Source organism: Aulonocara sp. 'chitande type north' Nkhata Bay, linkage group LG2 (assembly GCF_057382095.1).
Source record: "Aulonocara sp. 'chitande type north' Nkhata Bay isolate Kocher_YH1m ecotype deep benthic linkage group LG2, A_spYH_male_GT1.1, whole genome shotgun sequence".
Classification (NCBI taxonomy): domain Eukaryota; kingdom Metazoa; phylum Chordata; class Actinopteri; order Cichliformes; family Cichlidae; genus Aulonocara; species Aulonocara sp. 'chitande type north' Nkhata Bay.
Genome location: NC_141345.1, coordinates 11,601,473 through 11,620,661, shown reverse-complemented (window position 1 = coordinate 11,620,661; position 19,189 = coordinate 11,601,473). Strand labels below are relative to the sequence as shown.

At 39.9% G+C, this 19,189-nt stretch overlaps 2 protein-coding genes and 1 long non-coding RNA gene across 3 annotated transcripts; 1 reads left to right on the top strand and 2 right to left on the bottom strand.

Annotated features, from left to right (window-relative positions):
• Nucleotides 1-236: 236 nt before the first annotated feature.
• Nucleotides 237-4,246, bottom strand: LOC147337458 (sterile alpha motif domain-containing protein 3-like). The gene is made up of 9 exons (XM_086308628.1): nt 4,153-4,246; nt 3,302-3,479; nt 3,035-3,196; nt 2,466-2,553; nt 2,211-2,375; nt 1,714-1,920; nt 1,312-1,480; nt 1,071-1,150; nt 237-592 (listed from the first exon to the last, which is right to left on the bottom strand). Exons 1-9 carry the CDS (start codon nt 4,244-4,246, stop codon nt 296-298), a joined length of 1,440 nt encoding a protein of 479 aa, XP_086164754.1. The 3' UTR covers nt 237-295.
• Nucleotides 4,247-10,275: 6,029 nt separating this feature from the next.
• LOC147337457 (uncharacterized) lies at nt 10,276-12,001 on the top strand. Its single transcript, XR_015124788.1, has 4 exons — nt 10,276-10,361; nt 10,498-10,565; nt 11,076-11,119; nt 11,848-12,001. It is a non-coding gene; the product is annotated as an uncharacterized LOC147337457 (long non-coding RNA).
• A 2,660-nt stretch (nt 12,002-14,661) lies between these two features.
• Nucleotides 14,662-18,297, bottom strand: LOC147337456 (uncharacterized). The gene is made up of 11 exons (XM_086262592.1): nt 18,100-18,297; nt 17,824-18,002; nt 17,635-17,728; nt 16,870-17,226; nt 16,657-16,774; nt 16,491-16,582; nt 16,275-16,389; nt 15,803-15,904; nt 15,434-15,601; nt 15,153-15,308; nt 14,662-14,918 (listed from the first exon to the last, which is right to left on the bottom strand). Exons 1-11 carry the CDS (start codon nt 18,280-18,282, stop codon nt 14,704-14,706), a joined length of 1,779 nt encoding a protein of 592 aa, XP_086118718.1. The 5' UTR covers nt 18,283-18,297; the 3' UTR covers nt 14,662-14,703.
• Between the last annotated feature and the right edge of the window lie 892 nt (nt 18,298-19,189).

Here is a 19,189-nt window from a genome sequence, read left to right as displayed (position 1 = left end):
ATACATCCTTGATTACATTCGTATATTGCCATAGGACATGTCAAGAAAAATACATTCATTTAAAAAAAGTAAACAATCACATAAAGACATTAAACACCTGAACACAATGTTTTGACGGATCACACATGGCGTTGAAAAGAGTGATACTTGGAAAAAGCTGCCTGGCAGTCATTTATTCCACAAGTGATGCCGAAATGAGGCTCATGTGCGTGTACTAACCCAACATGTGTAATCATCTTCCTCAGAGTAAATGCCCTTTTTGAACATTTTGAACATTTGTGGAGTGGGGGCATATTTAATAGAGTTGGTTAAGTACCCTGGTGACACTTACTGGCAGGGGTTTGTCTCCCAGGTCTCCTATGTTGACAATGCAGTTCTGAAGAAAGACAAGTGTTTTCTTGAAGTATGCAGGGTAGGTCATGTTGAACACGAAGAAGGTGGAGAATGCTGAGATGTAGGCCTCATCCAGCGAGCAGCATGAGCAAACATCCACTCCTTCAACTGTGACAACACAGCGACACTGTCTTGAGAGGGCAGTTGTCCAACTCTTATCCTTCATTCGAATGGTTGGGTATGGACTCATGGGAGTATTCTGCAGAAGAGGAAGAAAAACATTAGTATACAGTATGTTTAAGCAATATGTGCCAAGTGGATTTTCAACAGATTCCTCAAATTACCTTCTTTTTTTTGCTGCAAAACAAAACTGTCTATTCTGATAACCTGTAAACATGGCCCCTACTCCAAACAAAAAGCTTCTTGACCAATGACTGTTGTGGTAGTGTTTGATAAGCTGCTAAAGTTTGACATAATATTCAAGGGCAAAAGCAATCACCCCTGACAGTGACAGTACCTGTGAAGAAGAATTTCCCTAAGGGGACAATAAAGGTCTATCTATCTATATAAACACCAGACAAAACCCAAGAGCACAGCAGCACTGTGGATTAACAGCAGTGTTTCCCCTACATTAGCTTAGCTGTGATGCTGAACCGCAGCTGAATTCAGCTCCATGCCAACAAAACACAGAAAATGAAACTTGTGGCCAAAGGCTATGCATTGCATCATGCATTTACCTCTCCAAGGATGATGAAATCTTCTATCTTCTCCTTGAAGATGGATGGCAAGAGGAGAAGTGCCCCCTTGAAGTCAATTCCTAGGTCATACAGATGCAAATACACTTCATTAGATTTTGATAGCATGCAAATTCCCATTAACATGCTCTTGACATGGCACTATGGTACATCAATTATCTTTGGAAGAGAGAGCAAATGAATTGTCACAAAATTTACTATTTGTATGAGGTCAAATTAGCACCTGTAATGTCTTCAGCCAGTGCATTCTCTCTTGCCTCCATGTAGACCTTCTTCAGTGGCAAATCCTTGGTCATTTGAAGAACATTTTGAAGAACAGCAGTGAAGTTTTCGCTAAAGCGGCGACAGATGTTGTCTTGGCAGGGATGCATTAAATCAACCTCATCACACAACTGGAAATGAAAAGAGCAGAATAGACAAAAGAATGACATTTTACATTGAGGATTTAAACTTTTGACATGTTTAAAGACACAGACTGGAGATAAATGTAAAGTGCTTTAACCCTTGAACAAAAATTCTAAAGATAATGAACAGATTGATTAATCAGTTAGTACAGAAAATAATAATCAGATTTAGAGACAAAAAAATCATTAGCTGTTTCCCCAATCATCTTAACAATTCTTACCCCTGCAGATGTCCCCAGGAATGGATATCTCTTTAATAGGTCCACAGTACACATTCCTTCAGCTACCTCTCGACGTCTCCATGCAAAGGTTTTTGTCATGCGGTCTTTCACCAGTGCTGTGTCAGGATGTAGCTTCTTGTGCTGATCATTTAGCACCTTGATATGAGCATCAACGGAGGCTGCATCTTCCCCCACAAAGCACGAATCCTTTGTCAAAGCAGATATCAGTATTATCATAAGTAAACTCTGATAAGTTAATGTTACTCGAAATGCGGTAATTTGTACACCAAATGCTTTGAAAAAAATGCAAAAATGTTGAATAGGAATTGCAAGTTGAGCTGACTTTTGTTAAATCAACTGTGAAGTTCCTTTTTCTATGTTAATGTTATCTGTTAACATGTTTCTTTCAATTAATGTTTACTTTTAGCTTTACAGTGAACATAATAAGACTACATATGTTACCTTAGCTCTTAGAGGCTGAGGGTGTGAGGACTTACGAGAGAGGGCTTCAGTCTCTTCAGACAGGAGCTGCTGGATTCCTCTGTGGTCCGATGTTTCTGCGTGCGTCCAAACTTTTCTTTAACCCGGTTCACTTCTTCGTTGCTGATTAGGGGAGCCCGTTCTGCTTTGAACTTTCTCTTGAGTTGGCTGTGCCAGGTGTCCTAGTTGTTTCAAATGTATATAAGTAGTTAATTATGGTTACTTTATATTAATATAATCTATAAAAGAAACAAAAAAGGAGAGGTACTCACATAACCATTTCCGTGTACATCTCTTGAGAAAGGATACTTCACAATCAGGGCTTTGATGACCTGGATGTAGTCTGAGTGGGTTGGGTACCTGTTTCAAACATAAGAAAAACAACCCACAGTACACTGATTACTCTTATCCTTTCCTGGGGGCTTTTCTGTTCTTCAATTCTTCTAATCATATTGTTATTACCGTAAATAGTATGTTGTAGACCAATGTCAAATCAATGTAGCTAAAGTTGATTTTAATTTTTTTAAAATGGGCGTGGACAAACAGCCACACCTCTCCCAAACTTCATTAATTAATTGACTGCAGTCCTGAATTATTAATTTACTCTTGAGCAAATTCGAAAATGAACACTTTGGCTATCATAGTCCAGACAAGGTCTGGAGACACAGGATGTATGGTTTTACCACTATTGCCAGTTCATTGGAACCGTGTGTCACACCAGACTCGAACGCTGGTCTCCAGATTGGGAGGCAGATGGGCTAAGCATTTGTTCTCTGCCTCTCTTACAACAGCAATATTAATATTAAGAAATTAATGTAATTATTCAGAAAGGAACCCTTACATTGTGTACTGTGACAGCATTTCATAAAGACTCCCAATTATTTTGTTTCGGTACTTCTGTTCTTTCTGGACTGGTTCTTTGAGATCCAAGCGACTCTGGACATCTTGTGGGAATTTTGGAATGGAAATAACTGCAGGCAGTCTACGGCAAGAAGGTATAGAACTGCAATACAGTAGGAAAACAGCATTAACTAGCCATTTTGCAAGCACTTAAATGCATATGCAAATTTAGACATTTATCACAACCTACCTCTGGTTTGCTTGGGACACTGGACCTTCAACTGTACCTTCAAATGGGTCGACCGGTTGTAAAGTGATGATGACTTCCTTGTAGCGGTTTGTGAAGTCTCTGAACTTCAGCTGCTTTTTGAAAGACTTGTCAAAAAGATATGCAACCATGGTCTCAGTGAGTCCACAGTCTACCGTCTCTCCATCTAAATCGTTATCTGAAATATAAAGTACAGTATGAAATAAAAATAAAACCATTTTCAAATTTAGTTTTAAGGTGACATTATGGTCAATACATAATAATAATAATAATAATAATAATAATAATAATAATAATAACGATAATAAGCTATCATTGTGAATCTGTCTATATTCCCCAAAAGGAAGTTACAATTAATTCTCTTGATTAATTGTTAATATAAATTAACTGGTAATATAAAAATGTAAGTAAGTGTCCCTGCGCAGAGCTTACAGCTCTCATATTCGAAAATCCGACTAAGTAGGTGGAATGGTACAAATGTGTACCTTCCATTGTTTAAAATCCCTTTGAGCGGGAAACAAGTTAGATGCGATAAATTTTGCTTAGAAAACGATTTTGTTAATAGCTATATTTACATACTAGCATGTTTTGAGAAATTATTGATTTTTTTTACATTGTTGTACACGGTTCGTCACTATTTATTGATAAAACACTCGAATACCGCAGGCAGACAGACGTTGAACATTCCACCAACAGTCTAAATAGTCCACATTTGTACCTTTCTTTGTTTAAAACTTAGCTAACTGCTATCTTTCGCCCATGTTAAATCTAGCTCTTCGGACTTTTGCTAACTCTACTGTAAAATTACACGTTGTAATTTTTATAAAAACACAAAATCACACCCGACTTACCTCTAAATCTTTGCGCCTCGTCGTCTGACACATCAATGCCTTCTTCCATCAACCTTTTAAGGAGCTCCTCCGTGGATAACCCCCTGAGAGTCATTTTCTGCGTCAACGCTAGTCAGCGCGGAGGCGGAGCACTCATCGCTGCTGCCTTTTCGGCCTTTGGGATTAATGCGCGTTGCGAACTTGACACATGAAAATACAACATTGTGGTATTAATGCGCAGTTGTTTAGAAACCGTTATGCTGTCTTGGCGAACTATATTTGTAACTTACAAAATGTAGTCACCGTAACATAAAAATCTGCTTGACATTTTAACTTCCAAAGAACCTCGGTTTAACTTGATGTTGCAAATTCCATAAAAACATCACAATTAATGAACAATTCTAGGATGTAGTAAAAGCAAAAAAGTAAATGGCCAAACATAACAGTAAAATGATTTCACGTTTTTGAAAGATTTAAAACATTAAAAAATTATAACTGGAACTTAATAAAATGGAAATGGACCAGTTTTTTTTTTAACATCATTTGGTTGTGCCTGCATGTCATTGTGTGTGTGTGTTTTTTAATATAATTTAACATAACTTACACAAAGGTAGGTTACAGATATTCTTTGCATCATAGGATAATTTACGTAGAGAGGAGAGGACCAACAGATTTGATTATAACATGTAGCTTTTATGAGCACACTCACATCTCATATGAATTTTACAATTAACCAGGCCCATCCAGATTTTCCCATGCTGACCCATTACCACATTCTGCCACTGTCACTGCAGTACAGGTCAAAATGGTACAGATTTGTACTTTATTTCAAATTGTACCTTTAAAGGGGCGTTTCTGGACTTTTAAAGACCAGTATTGTACTTTTAAGGGAACATTTTAAAAAAATGTACCTATAGGTACAAAAATGTTCTTCTCTCGTACCTCTATTTCTGAGAGTGTATAGGGCAAAATGTGGTTGAGCTTGTAACTGTATGTGTGCCTGCAAAATAACAGTTTTGTACAAGATGTGCTCGAGATGATCAGATAAGAGAAGAAGAGAGCTTATTAAAAGGGTGTCAAAGGTTGTCAAAAGTGTTGTTTACCCAAATAAATAAAATTGAAGATTATATATATGTATAAATGATAGACCCTAGAACATGATAGGTTGAACCAAGTTTAAATAATTAAGAGAACAATTGATGAACATAATTATGGAGGCATAGCAGGGAGAGGTGTTTTGTTGATCCTTTACAGGAGATTTCCGGACCATAGCGAAAATCACGGAGCGGTTGGCAAGAATACAGGAAGGACCAGACCGAACGGAACTAGAAGAAAGGGGCACCCAAAAGAAGAACAGAGAATCACACAGTTTCAGAAAGTTTGTTGTGTAGGAGATTAAAAGAACCGGAGTCAATTTTTAAAGAGGAAACAGGTTAACGTTATAGAGGCATTTTCCAAAGAGTGACAAAAGTAATGTAGGACCTTTTACCAGAAAAAGTTAATTATATCTGTTTGGATTCTACCGTGAGCAGTGAGGGAAGTCAGAAGTGGATTTAAACTTGGATTCTACTTAAAAAGGGGGTAATACTTAAGGGAGGACAGTTCACAGCCCGCCACAAACGTGAGGTGCTCTCTAAGAGCTTGGTCTTTGTTATATTTTAGCTATTAGTGTCACATGAAAGTAAAACTTAATGGGATAAATTAGGGTGATGTGGTAAATGGGATAAATTCCCCTGGCTGGTGTACTCCCTTAATTCAGTAGTCCAGGACTTCCTGCTCTCAACTCTCCACCTCCACTCTCCTAATCAGGTTGCTCACCAGCCCGGTCAGCTGGTGGATGCACAGCCTGACACGCCGGCCCCGACGTCTACCCGGAAACGACGTTCGCGCCTCACGTTCCTCACCGCAGTCGACTTCCCGGACATCTCAAGAGCCGGCTGTGGTGAGTAATAAGGACACTTTTTCATTTCTCACCTCATCTGCTTCTTTGTTTACAGTGGGTGGTGACACCGCCGACGCTGCTGTAAGGCAGCCAACAGTAGCTAGCGTTGCCTCATTCAGCAATCTCCACACTGCTCACTTCTTCACCATCTGTAGCAGTGCCACCTGCTACAACGCCACCCGGACCTGCTCGGCCCGAGCTGGAGGAGCTCGCGCTGCCAGCCGAGGAGCAGCTCAGCGAGCCGGAGGAGCTCGCGCTGCCAGCCGAGGAGCAGCTCAGCGAGCCGGAGCTGGAGCAGCTCAGCGAGCCGGAGCCGGAGCTGGAGTAGCTCAGCGAGCCACCAGCTGAGGAGCCTGCACCGCTGCAGCTCAGCGAGCCACCAGCTGAGGAGCCAGCACCGCTGCAGCTCAGCGAGCAGGAGAAGCCAGCGCCGCTGCCGGTGGAGCCAGCGCTGCTGCCGGAGGAGCTCAGCTTTACCACCCCATTCACGTGGTCATCAAAGGTAAGTGCAGAATCAATCTTTACTCCAAGAGTTGTGATCAAATTTTTCAAATGAAGGGTCAGAACAGCGAAATCAACATCTGGAGGGTCGGAAAATCGATTTGTGCCAAATAAAATCGCTTTTGCAATTGTTAAAATTTAAAAAAAAAATTTAGCCATCCATGACTTATCATCACTAAGACAGTCAAGGAGAGGTCAAATTGGGAGGGTATCCACATGACTAAAAGGTAAATAAGGCTGGCAGTCATTAGAATATAAATGAAATGGCACTTTGTGTTTTCGGAAAATCACGTCAAGAGGGAGAAGATTTAGCAAAAATAAAAGTGGCCCAAGATCCCTGCGGCACACCCCAACACAGAGGGGCCACAGAGGATGAAGCCGACCCCAACATACAACCCGTTCTCACTCCCGACGCGTAAAATAATGACGATTTGTCACGTCCCTTAACTTCTCATGCTGACGCCTAAGGTACCCTTCCACGTTTTTATGTTACGCTGTGGGTTGTCAATTCATTCCAATATGAACCCGCTCGCGGCGATCAGAGACGCTTCGAGCAGAGGCTCCAGCCATCCATTTACTCCAGTAATAACCCCGTCACGGCGAAACATGACGCCGTGAAGCACAATCTAACTGGAGAACCGGGGACCCTCTCCGCGAACGGGTTTTTCTCCCTAATTTAATGCTTTCTTTTAATGACATCGTTAACATTTCTCAACAAAAACACGTGAAAGTATCACTGATAATTCAACAATAAAATCGCTTCATGTTGTGGCCATCACACAGTGTTTTCCAAACTGATTCACGATCTGAAAGTGCGCAGATTTAACGTACATAATCCTTTGTTAGGTTTATTATTTTCATTTCACACGTAAAACACATTTATAGATTCATTCACCACTCTTGTTAGTTTTGGATGCGCTCGGCTCCAACCAATCAGACCAATTTACGCAGACGCACTAATCCCGTAACTGCACACTACCCATAATCCTCAACCGCCATCGCTATGGAAATGAAGATAACAACAGCTTGGTGCTACCCGTTATTCCTTTATTTACTCTAAAATAATAACCAGCGATAATACGAAATTAAACTGGCCCAGTGTTTAATTATGTAATTAAAAATTGCAAATTTTAGTATTTTTTTTTTACAAATTGCAATATTTATCTACAGCGCGCCTTTAGCGACACGTCAACAGATCTTAAGCAAGGCGATTGGATGGTTTTTACTGCAATGCATCTTGGGAGTCGTAGTAAATGTATCTTTCAACTCACGGTCCTGCAGCGAAGTTTTCGAGTGGACACGAGGCAGATCCTAGCTAAGTAAGTTGTGATAAACTGTGGGTAATTTGCATGTTCACTGAAATATTAATTTCAGTGATATTAAACTGATATTAAACTTGAAATGTTTTCACAGAGCAGTCTGTGTACCAAGAGAACTACTTCTGCAAAAGTTTATTTAATTTTTTTTGTGATGTATTCTCATGTGTAAGACACTTGCTTGGCCACCCAGCTAATGTTAGTACTGCTCTATTTTAGCAATGTATCTTTTCTGTAATCAATTCAGGTTTTTTTTTAACCCTATTCACGTAATTAACTCAATATTAATGACTTTAATCTCATAATTGATTTTTTTTTCTAAATATGGTGTAATACTGCCTCGTAATATAAGTTATTTCTTTGGTCATAAATTATTTTTGTAATCGTTTCACCAAAACAGACCTGAAATAATCCCTACATGTTCCATTTTCATTTGCAGAAATGACAAAGCCAAAAACCAAACCATGCCCTTCCTGTCAGGCCCCAAACACCTGCAACAGGAAGACATGCAGTGGATGCCTGGGCAGCCTGAACGTAAAGGAGGGATTGAAAAAAAAACAGGAACAGTTTAAAAACAGTAACTGGGCTGCCTCTGTTAAAAAAAAAACAGAAATGCGAGCAGGGTGGTTAATTCAGCCCAGTTGTCAGTAAGTTTAAAAGTTCTGATCTAATAAGTGGTTGGTCTGGTAGACAATTCTTTATTAATCACAGTTATCAATGTTTTCTTGTATATCATGAAGTAAGAAACTAACAAGACATGTATATACACATAAAATATTAATTTATAAAAGAGCATAAATAAAAATGTTATTCACATCAGAATAACATCATCACACTAAAGACATCCAACTAGAAAAAACTTGTTAAAAACTATTTTTATTCAAGCTACTTCTGATTTTTAATTTAATCGGCTATTAACTGAGAGACAAAACATTTCAAGATGGATTTTATCATACATTTACAGGTTTGGTCACCATAAATACTTTTTAACTATCGACAACAATAAAACAACAAAGATGTGAAACTTAAAGGTTTGTTATACATCAATTTGCTTACATGAAAGACTGGCTGCATGTTTTTCTTTGTTGTTCTTGCAGGTTTCAAAGCTACATGCCCTGGGCTACCAACCAATTCTGTTTCTTGGACAGTTTGACCGTAAGGGCCGATACTTTGGGTGATACTCATGGTACACCCTAGATAAGAAGGCAGATCATCACGGGGTACATAGAGACAAACAAGATGGTGAGGATGAGGATAGTTAACAGTCACCAGCTATTCTATTCTACTCTACTCTATTCTGTTCTATTCTATTATTCAGCCAAGGTTCAGACCAGTAACCTTCTTGCTGTGAGGTGACAGCTGCCCTACATGTCCTGTTGCTAACATGAAAATAGTGTTATATCTGCCTTATTACCTCCCCATGTGTCGGTCACATCACCAAAGCTAGCCATACTGAACCTCTGGTGTTACCCACCTGAACAATTTTGTATGTGTGTGTGTATAGTATGGTCTTTCACACTCATGTATATACAAATGTAATTTTAAAAATCTTCACGAAAACCAGACCTGATAATTCTCTTCGAGACTTTCTAGTATAACAAATGTTATATAATGTTACCAATATGAACACCAAGATTCTTAAATAACTTATATACTTCTTAAGAGGTTACCTGATTACCTCCCTGAGGTAGTTAGCATCACCATTGTACAAAACTCCTAAGTCACAGTACTAGCTTGAAGTGTCAAATGTTATTCACTACAAAGTCAGGAAAGTAGTGTCATCCGAGGAAAAAGTCATTATCTATCTGGATTTATAGTCACACTCATTAATTTTTTAATGTACAATGTAGAAAAGCACTACAGATGTCACACTACCCTAGAGGGCACTTGTACTGAATTATTTGGGTCAGTGAGTGTGCGAGATGACTTATTTGATGCCAATATTTACCAGTTGTATCTTTAGTAAAAACTTAACTGAAAACATGCAAATCACTACTTATTATGTGTTTATGTGTACTGTACATTTTTTCAACCCATTTTAATGAATGTTTAATATTTAAAATTTTTCAGAATTACAAGCTTCACCTCCTGCTAAAAGTTCTACACCAGCAGCTGGACCATCCTCTGCTGACAGTGTCGATGCTGGACCAGTCCCAGACCCAGAGGCTCTAAACGAGGAATTTATTCTTCATTTAGAGCCTGTACCAACATCTTCCCTCTGTCAGCCTCCTGCATCCTCCTCTTCATCTCTGCTTCCTCCTGCATCCTCCTCTCCATCTCTGCTTCCTCCTGCATATTCCTCTCTGTCTCTGCTTCCTCCTGCATCCTCCTCTCCATCTCTGCTTCCTCCTGCATCCTCCTCTTCATCTCTGCTTCTCCTGCATTCTCCTCTCCATCTCCACATCCTGCATCTCCCTCAATTTCTACGGTGTACACCTCGGATGTCCCAAACAAAAAAAGGACAAGGAAAGGTTAGACGTTATGGTATTGTAAATGTACGAAACACATGACAGGTTCGTTAAGTTTGTTAAGATTTCTTTTTCTTAATTTTTGCATTTTTTCCAGTTTTACAGAACTCATGTAAATATTTCATTTGTTATTTTTCAGAATGCCGAAAACACCGTACACAGAAGATTTTCAAATATGAAGAGATAGTAGACAGGAGAGTTGTAAATGTAAGTAATTTAGCCTGCTGTTGTGCAGATTTGTTTGCGTCTTTGGACTTCCCGGATTTGAACTGTGCCTGACTGAATATCCATAAGCTTTTGTATTTGATGAATCTACACTAATTCAGCCACTGAGTCAGGATTTCACTCCAAATAGGACATTAAATAAGAACAGACCACCTGATACGACCTGGTCGTGCTGCCTTCCTGATGTTTACGTTCTTTAAAGTCCTCCTGACATCATGCTCAGAAGGAGTGATTGATGTGGAGGTGCTCCTTCCCATTCAGTAACATCTGCTTCAGTTAGTTTTGCTTGTGAGCCACAATGTAAGCAGTGTTGCTTTGCTGACATGCACTCGATGCTGGCAGTACAAGCATTGTAGTGGTTCTTATGTTTTTGTAAACTAATTGTATAATATATTGAGCCATTCAATAGTACACAAATGTTTATAAGCTCCTTTTTGTATGCAACTTGCATGTCTTTCTTAATTAATTGTTTGTTTATATCATGTTTTTCAGGAAAAAGAAGAAGTTAAAGTCAAGTGGAAGCCTTGCTCAACATGGTATGTAGTAACAACTTTGTTGGACGGGAACAGACATTCATATTGTTGATAAATAGTTATCAACTCAATTTGAATTCATGTATTTGGACTAGAGTAAATTGGGAGCTTTTAGCTATCGAGCTCCTCTTCTGTGAGGAGCTTGATAGCTGTCCACCTCCAAAGTCCATTATGAGTTTTGGAGGTGGACATGGTCAACACTTTTAAGAGTAGGCATAAGACTTTACTTCTTTATAGAGCTTATAGTTAGGGCTGGTTCAGCTCAGCCCTTAGTTATGCTGTAATAGGACCAGACTGCTGGGGGTTAGTGTCCCCCCCCTCTCTCTGTCTCTTTCAGGGTTATGCAGGCTCAGTATTGGTTGAAGATGCAGTCACGTCTCCTTTTACTGAAAACTCTCCCCCTCTCCCTCACCACCATCTGTAAACATACATGTCTCAGTAATGCAGTTCATGCATGTTACTAACTAAACTTCTTCCCTGGAGTTTCTGTGCTCTCTCATCCAGCAGGTTCCAATGGATCGTGGCTGCTGCTGTGGTCCTGCTTGACATCTACTACATATATTAATACTCTCTGACTTGATTTGATTAATTTATATTACAATGAAGGTGTATAAAGCATGACATGAATATAGAAGATATTTCATCCTAAAAAATTGTCATATGTCACAACCTAAATTGTCCTATTTTGTGTGTGGTTGTCGTTGTTGTTTGTTATGTTTTTCTCCTGACAGTGGCAAAGTGTGGGATGACACATGGGAACCTGCGCAGTTTTACACACAGTAAACCAGGCACCACAGGTCGCAGAGATCGCACAGTTCACAGCTTGTAGTTCAGCATAAAAGTTCAAAATAAAATATTTACTATACATTTCAACCAGTGTCAGTCTCTGTTTCACTCTCTAATTGTGGCTTAAGTACCTAACACATTCATGAATCTGATCGATCAATAATATCTTCCCTGCACTCGACATCTCATAGTTTTACATATCAGCCAACATTATTGTCTACATCCTCATAAATATAGAAGTGACTTGCTTATTATAACATATTACAAGGTAAAGTAATACTGCACTGCACGTATAGTAAGTAACACCTACTGTGTATGGGAGCCTAAAGTGAAGTTAACTGCACCAGTACCAGCTTCAGAACATATTGTATATTATATGTTTCTACCTTTTTGTAATATGTCATGTTTAGATGCAGTGACAATTGCACATTTGGAGTTGTGGTCATATGTGGTCTTTATATACAGGGTATTAAAAAAAATTGACTTTTTTTGCTATTTTTCTTGTTTGTTTGCACAATATTATTGTGTACATATTACATATGTAACATTATTGTTAATATTATAGATATCAAAGATACAATTTGATTGAGGGTTTTCCTGTCATAATTTCAATAAAAATGCAATTACACACGTAAACAATAGGATCAAAATAAACTTTTAAAAAGTCTGTTGATCAAATGCTGATTTTCAAAACATTCTAGAGGAAAACAGAGATAAAATAATCTGAACAGTAACAGTGATTGTGGATGATGATGGAGGCTTCAATGGATTATTCTGTTTCAATCAATAGGTTCGTATCTATGACAATAATTTGATAAGTTTAACAGGTTGGTTTAGGCCTGGCAATACAGCAAATATTCACAAACTTTTGTTTTTGAAGAATGTTTATCTTTTTTGGGATGAAGCTATCTGGCAAAATGAGACAACCCTATTAACCTCATCTTTATGTCTTTTTTGTGGCTATGATACTGGATTTTGGTTTGATGCATATGCAGGTTACAGCTGGGGAATGGCAGTATGTTGTGGATTGATTTGGCATGTTCAACCACTGTTACACCAAACTCTCTCACTTATAACATGATAAAGGCCTCTTACTCAGTGTCATGGATTTTCTATACTTTTGGGGACACAGGGCCAAAGTCTGAGGCAATAACTCAGATCAAAGAAGGCAATGATTCTAAAATGGAAGTTTACTTATGTCATTATATATATCCAGGAATATGTGCCTGAGGATAGTTGTCATGAAATCAATATTAAATCAAAGTATTCCTTAAATACCACAGCTGACACGAGTTCTCCATAGCTGCCTGCTGTCTCAGGATCTGTCTCCAAAAAGGACCAGGGAGCGCTAACATGTTATGTTCTAAACTGATGAAGAAAATGCACATTAAACATAGTATAAACTTACTGAGTGAAGTAATGTCAAGAGGATTCCTTTAGCTCCTATTGGGTTGGTTCCTTGATCAATGCAATACAGAATCATTAATCTGGTTTTATGTAATGTCCTCAAAACATGTCAAAATGAGGCTCACTAGTCTGTGTGGCCTCCACATGCCTGTATGACCTCCCTACAACACCTGGGCATGCTCCTGATGAAGTGGCAGATGCTCTCCTGATGGATCTCCTCCCAGACTCCAGGACTAAAGCATCTGCCCACTCCTTGACATTTTGTGGTGCAGTTGGTGGATGGAGCGAGACATGATGTCCCAGATGTCCTCAATTGGATTCAGTTCTGGGGAATGGGCGGGCCAGTCCACAGCATCAATGCCTTCGTCTTGCAGGAACTGCTGACACACTCCAGCCACATGAGGTCTAGGATTGTCTTGCATTAGGAGGAACCCGGGGCCAACCGCACCAGCATATGGTCTCACAAGGGGTCTGAGGATCTCATCTCAGTACCTAATGGCAGTCAGGCTACCTCTGCCGAACACATGGAGGGCTGTGCAGCTCCCCAAAGAAATGCCACCCCACACCAAAACTGACCCACTGCCAAACTCATGCTGGAGGATGTTGCAGGAAGCAGAAGGTTCTCCACGGCGTCTCCAGACTGTCACAAGTGCTCAGTGTGAACCTGCTTTCATCTGTGAGGAGCACAGGGCGCCAGTGGCAAAGTTGCCAATCTTTGTGTTGTCTGGCAAATGCCAAACATCCGGCACGGTGTTGGGCTGTAAGCACAACCCCACCTGTGGACGTCGGGCCCTCATACCACCCTCATGGAGTCCATTTCTGACCGTTTGAGCAGACGTACACATTTGTGGCCTGCTGGAGGTCATTTTGCACAGCTCTGGCCTTTCTTTCCTACCTCACAGTACCTTCCCTTACCATTTGTTTCCTACTCTTTTACTTCTTCTTTGATGACGGTTGTCTTTCTAGATAAGCAATTTCATTTGCTCTGGGGCGAGTCAATGGTTTGGGTGCATTCTGGGACTGTCAGTTCACCAGTGTGCTGGCATGCTTCTTAACAAACACACCACTACAGCAAACATCTCAATTGTACTTGTTGATTTCTTCAACAAAACACTGAACAAAAAATTTACTTGTGAGTGTGCTGTCTGGTGCTTTTAAATTTTGTGATAATTTGAGCAGCCCAGAAAGCATCCCATAAATTAAATTATGTTATTGTATCTGAACATGTACACTAGTCATTAAATTAGATGGGAAATAATGATTCAGGGTAAACAACTGCACCAAGGAAATTCCATTTTTCTTCTCAAAATGTAAAATGTCTGTTGAAAAATCACATTGAACAGAGATGTGATTAACTTTTTATTTTACCAAACATAACATCAATGATGACACAATCAGTCTTCATCAGAAGTGCTCAAATCACTCTCAGTGGCATCGTCTGGAATGTCCTCCTCCTCCTCCGAGTCCATTTCCAGGAGTGGTTGGTGGCTGAGGATTCTCTTGTACACGTCCTTTACTTTGAGCATTTCAGCTTTCAGTTCACTTTGTTTTTTTAAAACCAGGCTACAGAGTCCCTTCTGTGCATCCTCCGACATGCCAACAAAGGAGGCTGTAAAAAGAACAAAACAAATAAATATGAGAAAAGTAAAAAAAACAAAACAAAAAAAAACCTCACCTCATAAACACAAGGAATTAGGATGCTGTAATTAAACATTTTTTTAAAAGGGAGAAGGCAGTGTTAGCTAGCAATCTAGATATAGGTAAAAGATCCAGTAAGACTTTAGCATCTGCTCTTATTTTCAATCGATTCATCAAAAAATTAATTAATAAATAAAGTGCTTACAGTCTGAGGAGATTGTCCCCAACACCACAGAACGCATTCGCAACACTGTCCAGTGATGCCGCATCTCCCTGCAAAGGATCATCTCCTCCTCTCTCAGGCGCCTCACAGCCATCACCTTCTCAAAGACCTTTCTCTTTGTCCGGAGGTCAGCAGCAGCTACAGTTTAACAACATCAGATGGGAAAACATAGTAGCATATTATGATTCAAGAACAAAACATTCAACTACTGCTCAGATACTGGGAGTTTGTTTAAAAAGGATATTTATAAATCAAGAGCTTACGTTCACTTGTGCTCTGCCAGGGCCAAATATCGGTCTGCATGAGGGCATCACTGGATACGATTTGCTTTGTTGGTTCAGCGAGCTTGTTGTAGTCGTCAACAACAGCCGCCAAGCGTTTCTTCTCAACTAAGATGACCTTGCGAATTCTGTGTCGCCTCTTGTTGCTATCTGTAAATAATCATAAAAAATTCACACCTTCACATAATGTATATAGTTTCATTTTAATCTACACTCATCAATTTGTTTGCTAGAACAAATCACATCCAGCTTAAACAAACCTGGATCTGATTTTATTCTGTTTACAAAGTAGCTGCACAAGCTGTACAAACTAAGTATCAAACGGTCCGTTTCAAAGAAACTGGGACGTACCATTTTGTCTGTAAAGACTTTGTGTTCGCACTCTGATGATGACGACAAGCTCCTCTATTCGTGCCTGCAACGCTCCAAGGCTGCCATCAGTTTGATCACTTTCTAAGTGAGAGGAATATTAATCAGAATACAGGATGAGTAACAGTCACCAAACTACAGTGGACTCTGTAATCACTGACTTGATGACATTCATTATAAGACATCTGGAGCCTTCATGTGCTGCTATCTCATGATAATCATGAGATAACAAGTATGTTGGTGTTCAGGTTTATAAAACCAACTAGTACGACATCATTTCAACCCAGGTTCTATCCAATTTGATGAAACGCAACAACTCTGCCATAAATTTGCTTTTACAAGGCTTATTTTTCATTGTTTGTTGACACTGTCAGAAAGATCTTAACTCTAAGTTCTTTAATGAGGCCATGGTGGGTCCTATTGTTATACATGAGTGCATTATATTGAGACTCACCTTCAGCCCATTTCTGCACATCGGCCACCCATTGCTGCAGTGTGTCGTCATCCACTCCCAGCTCATTTCTGGTCGCATTCAGGCTCTCCACTTGTTCTCTAAGGATCCTTATGATCTAAGAATGCATTCATAAATGTCATTCATATTGACATTAAAAGAGTACTGGTGTTTTCCCCCCATTACCACACACATTAAAATGGGTGTTGAAAAAATGACCTTTAGATATCGCTGGCTCAAAGTGCGGCCCAGTTGTTCCACTTTCCTTTTGTTCCACCCCAAAGCCAGGAGGGTCAGCATGTCTGTTCGCCCTGCATTTCAGTTAGTATACAAATTAGAATTAATGAGCAGGAGACTGAGTGGAATCTCAGACACGGACACACACCTGCTTTAGACATGTACTTCGTTGTGATGGCCGCCCTAGACAGGAAACTGTTTACTTGTTCCACCTCTTCTCCAACTGTTGAACCGGCCCCATCCTGAAACGCACCTCCCCATTTGATCTATAGAAAGGAGGTCACAATACATGACTGCTGAATTCATTCAACCTTATAACAAAATGTCTCAAACTAATCCAAAACTACAAGCTGCAGTATACCTCGCATTTCCAAGTGTGAGCCTTTGCATGCATGATGGAGAGAAAAGGACGCATTGACAAGAGGTTCCTCAGCTCAGGGCACTGCTGAGCCACCTTGGTTAAATAGGGGAAATATTTACAGGCCACATCGGAGCAAAGGAACGTAATATGTCCTGGGACGTTAGCTGCCAACTTCCTCTGGAGAAAAAGGGGGTAAGCAAAGATCTCCCCTCGAAACATGTTCAATGCAGCTAAGAGGACTCCGTGGCGACAAACAGCTATTTCCATGCCCTCCTCATCCAACTTCCCAGTGGACTTTTTGGACGACTCCTTTGCTGCAGTCCAAGATGAAGATCCGCACAACCCTTTCCCCGGGACCTATACACTCAAAGATTTTAACATAAAAGACATGACATGATTAAGCCCTATCAGGGACAAACTTTTTAAAACAAATGCATAACAATTAGCTGAATTAGCCTCGAGTCACACAAGACCTCATATCTCCCCAGGACAGCACTGATAACACAAAATAAAAATCATGTTGTTTTTTTTAAATACACATGGTGACAAAATTAAGTACACATTAAGATAAAGTAAAGTAAATAGTATTACGACAACACCAAGAGAAAAAAAAAATATCGACCCATCCATATATGTCTACACACACACACACACACACACACACACACACACACACACACACACGTATGTGTATATGGTTACGGCATTAACGTCATTTTAACAAGATTAACGCTAACAGCACTAATATATATATGTGTATCTTACATGATTTGTGTGTCTCTGGATGTATTTCACAAACTCAGCAACTTCCTCATCTTTTTCAATGAAGACACCTTCAAAGTTCCCCTGCTCTGAAGTGCTGAACGAACACAGTGACAGTTGTTTGAAAAGAAACATTAAAATACATTTTTCTACAAATCCATATTTGACTTATGTACACAATGCATAACGTACCTTGCATTAGACTGAAAGCGATAAAGCTTGCGGTTTCCATCAACTGAGACGGCAAGCATGTCTGGAGTGCAGGCAGGGCAGCTAAAGCATGGTTCCTTGCACATCCTGTCCACCTCAAACTTTACAGCACTCCACTCCAAGAAACTTTTACTGAAGGCATCAGCTGATATTCGGCCATTCTTTTACATAGAGGACATACAACAGAATATTCAAGGACAGTCATCATAAACATTGATTTGCACAATTTCCTTAAACTTAGCAAATTTAGAAACTCACCCTTCCAAAATGGGCTGTTCGTTCATCCAGCATTTTGACAAATGCCTTGAGTGACATCCCTGGTGCAGCCTTCTTAATGTCATAGAAAGACTGAAAGACATCCATTGAAAACAGGGTGCAGAAATTTAAGGTGCCAGGCCAATATCCACTACCCAGGATGTCTTTAACTGAGGGGGACCACATTAGGCCACAGCTGGTGCAGCTCACCACTGGCAGTGCAAGGTTATAACGGCCTTTAGAAAGGATAAGGATAAATTCAGTCATGGCTCAAAGCATTCATTTTTTTCATGTTGTTTTCAAATCGGTCTGGTAAATCCAAATGACCTTTGACAGGTGCCCACATATACTGCGGGCCGAGGGTAATTAAAACCAAGATAGCAATGCACAATTTGCAATAAAACCTCCAAACACATCTATTGTGTATGTAGTGTGTGACAAAAGGGCAACTTACCATTTATGGTTACAAGAGCCACAATTGCGCCGGGTGAAACCTCAACCTTACCTGCTGGGCAGTCACACACATGGTCTGGCCTTTGCACAGGCAACAGCCGAACTAACATTAAAACACACAATATATATAAAAAGAATTAGAAATTAACTGATACACAATAAATATACAATAACAGCACCCACTCATACTCATACATAGCAAGAAATGCATAAGACTTCAAAACTGTACCTATTGGCTTGTGAAACTCTGATGAAGGCTGCAAAAACCCTCCTGTTACTGCCTCTCTGTTGTGCAGGACAAAGCGTGTGTGAACTGCAATATCACAGTCAGCACAAAGGAATGGAAGAGGCAGGCAGTCCAGACACCTCACAACTACTTGTTTGCCACACTGACACACACGGTGTGACTGTGGATCCAGAGTAGCTAACATATTGTCTATAAGACAAGGCCTGGCCTCTTTCCACTTTTGCGAGGACACCATATTTCTGATCGCCCAGTGAGTAGCAGCTGACTCAGACGACGTCTCACAAGTCATGGCTGCGTCCTCTTCTCCATCCTCCAACAACTGAAGGAGCTCCTGACGAAGCACCTCAGTTCCATACACTAAAAGAAAAAAAAATAAAGAAAGGAAGAAACTCT

Excerpts from the sequence above, each read along its gene's own strand:
- LOC147337458 (XM_086308628.1), bottom strand. The coding sequence starts at position 4,246 with ATGACTCTCAGGGGGTTATCCACGGAGGAGCTCCTTAAAAGGTTGATG. Across the intron at positions 3,480-4,152 it reads CGAGGCGCAAAGATTTAGAG|ATAACGATTTAGATGGAGAG; the intron begins GTAAGTCGGGTG and ends TTTATATTTCAG. Across the intron at positions 2,554-3,034 it reads ATGCTGTCACAGTACACAAT|GTACCCAACCCACTCAGACT; the intron begins GTAAGGGTTCCT and ends TGTTTGAAACAG.
- LOC147337456 (XM_086262592.1), bottom strand. The coding sequence starts at position 18,282 with ATGTGGTCCCCCTCAGTTAAAGACATCCTGGGTAGTGGATATTGGCCT. Across the intron at positions 17,729-17,823 it reads CGCTTTCAGTCTAATGCAAG|CACTTCAGAGCAGGGGAACT; the intron begins GTACGTTATGCA and ends GTGTTCGTTCAG. Across the intron at positions 15,602-15,802 it reads AAGTCTTTACAGACAAAATG|ATAGCAACAAGAGGCGACAC; the intron begins GTACGTCCCAGT and ends GATTATTTACAG.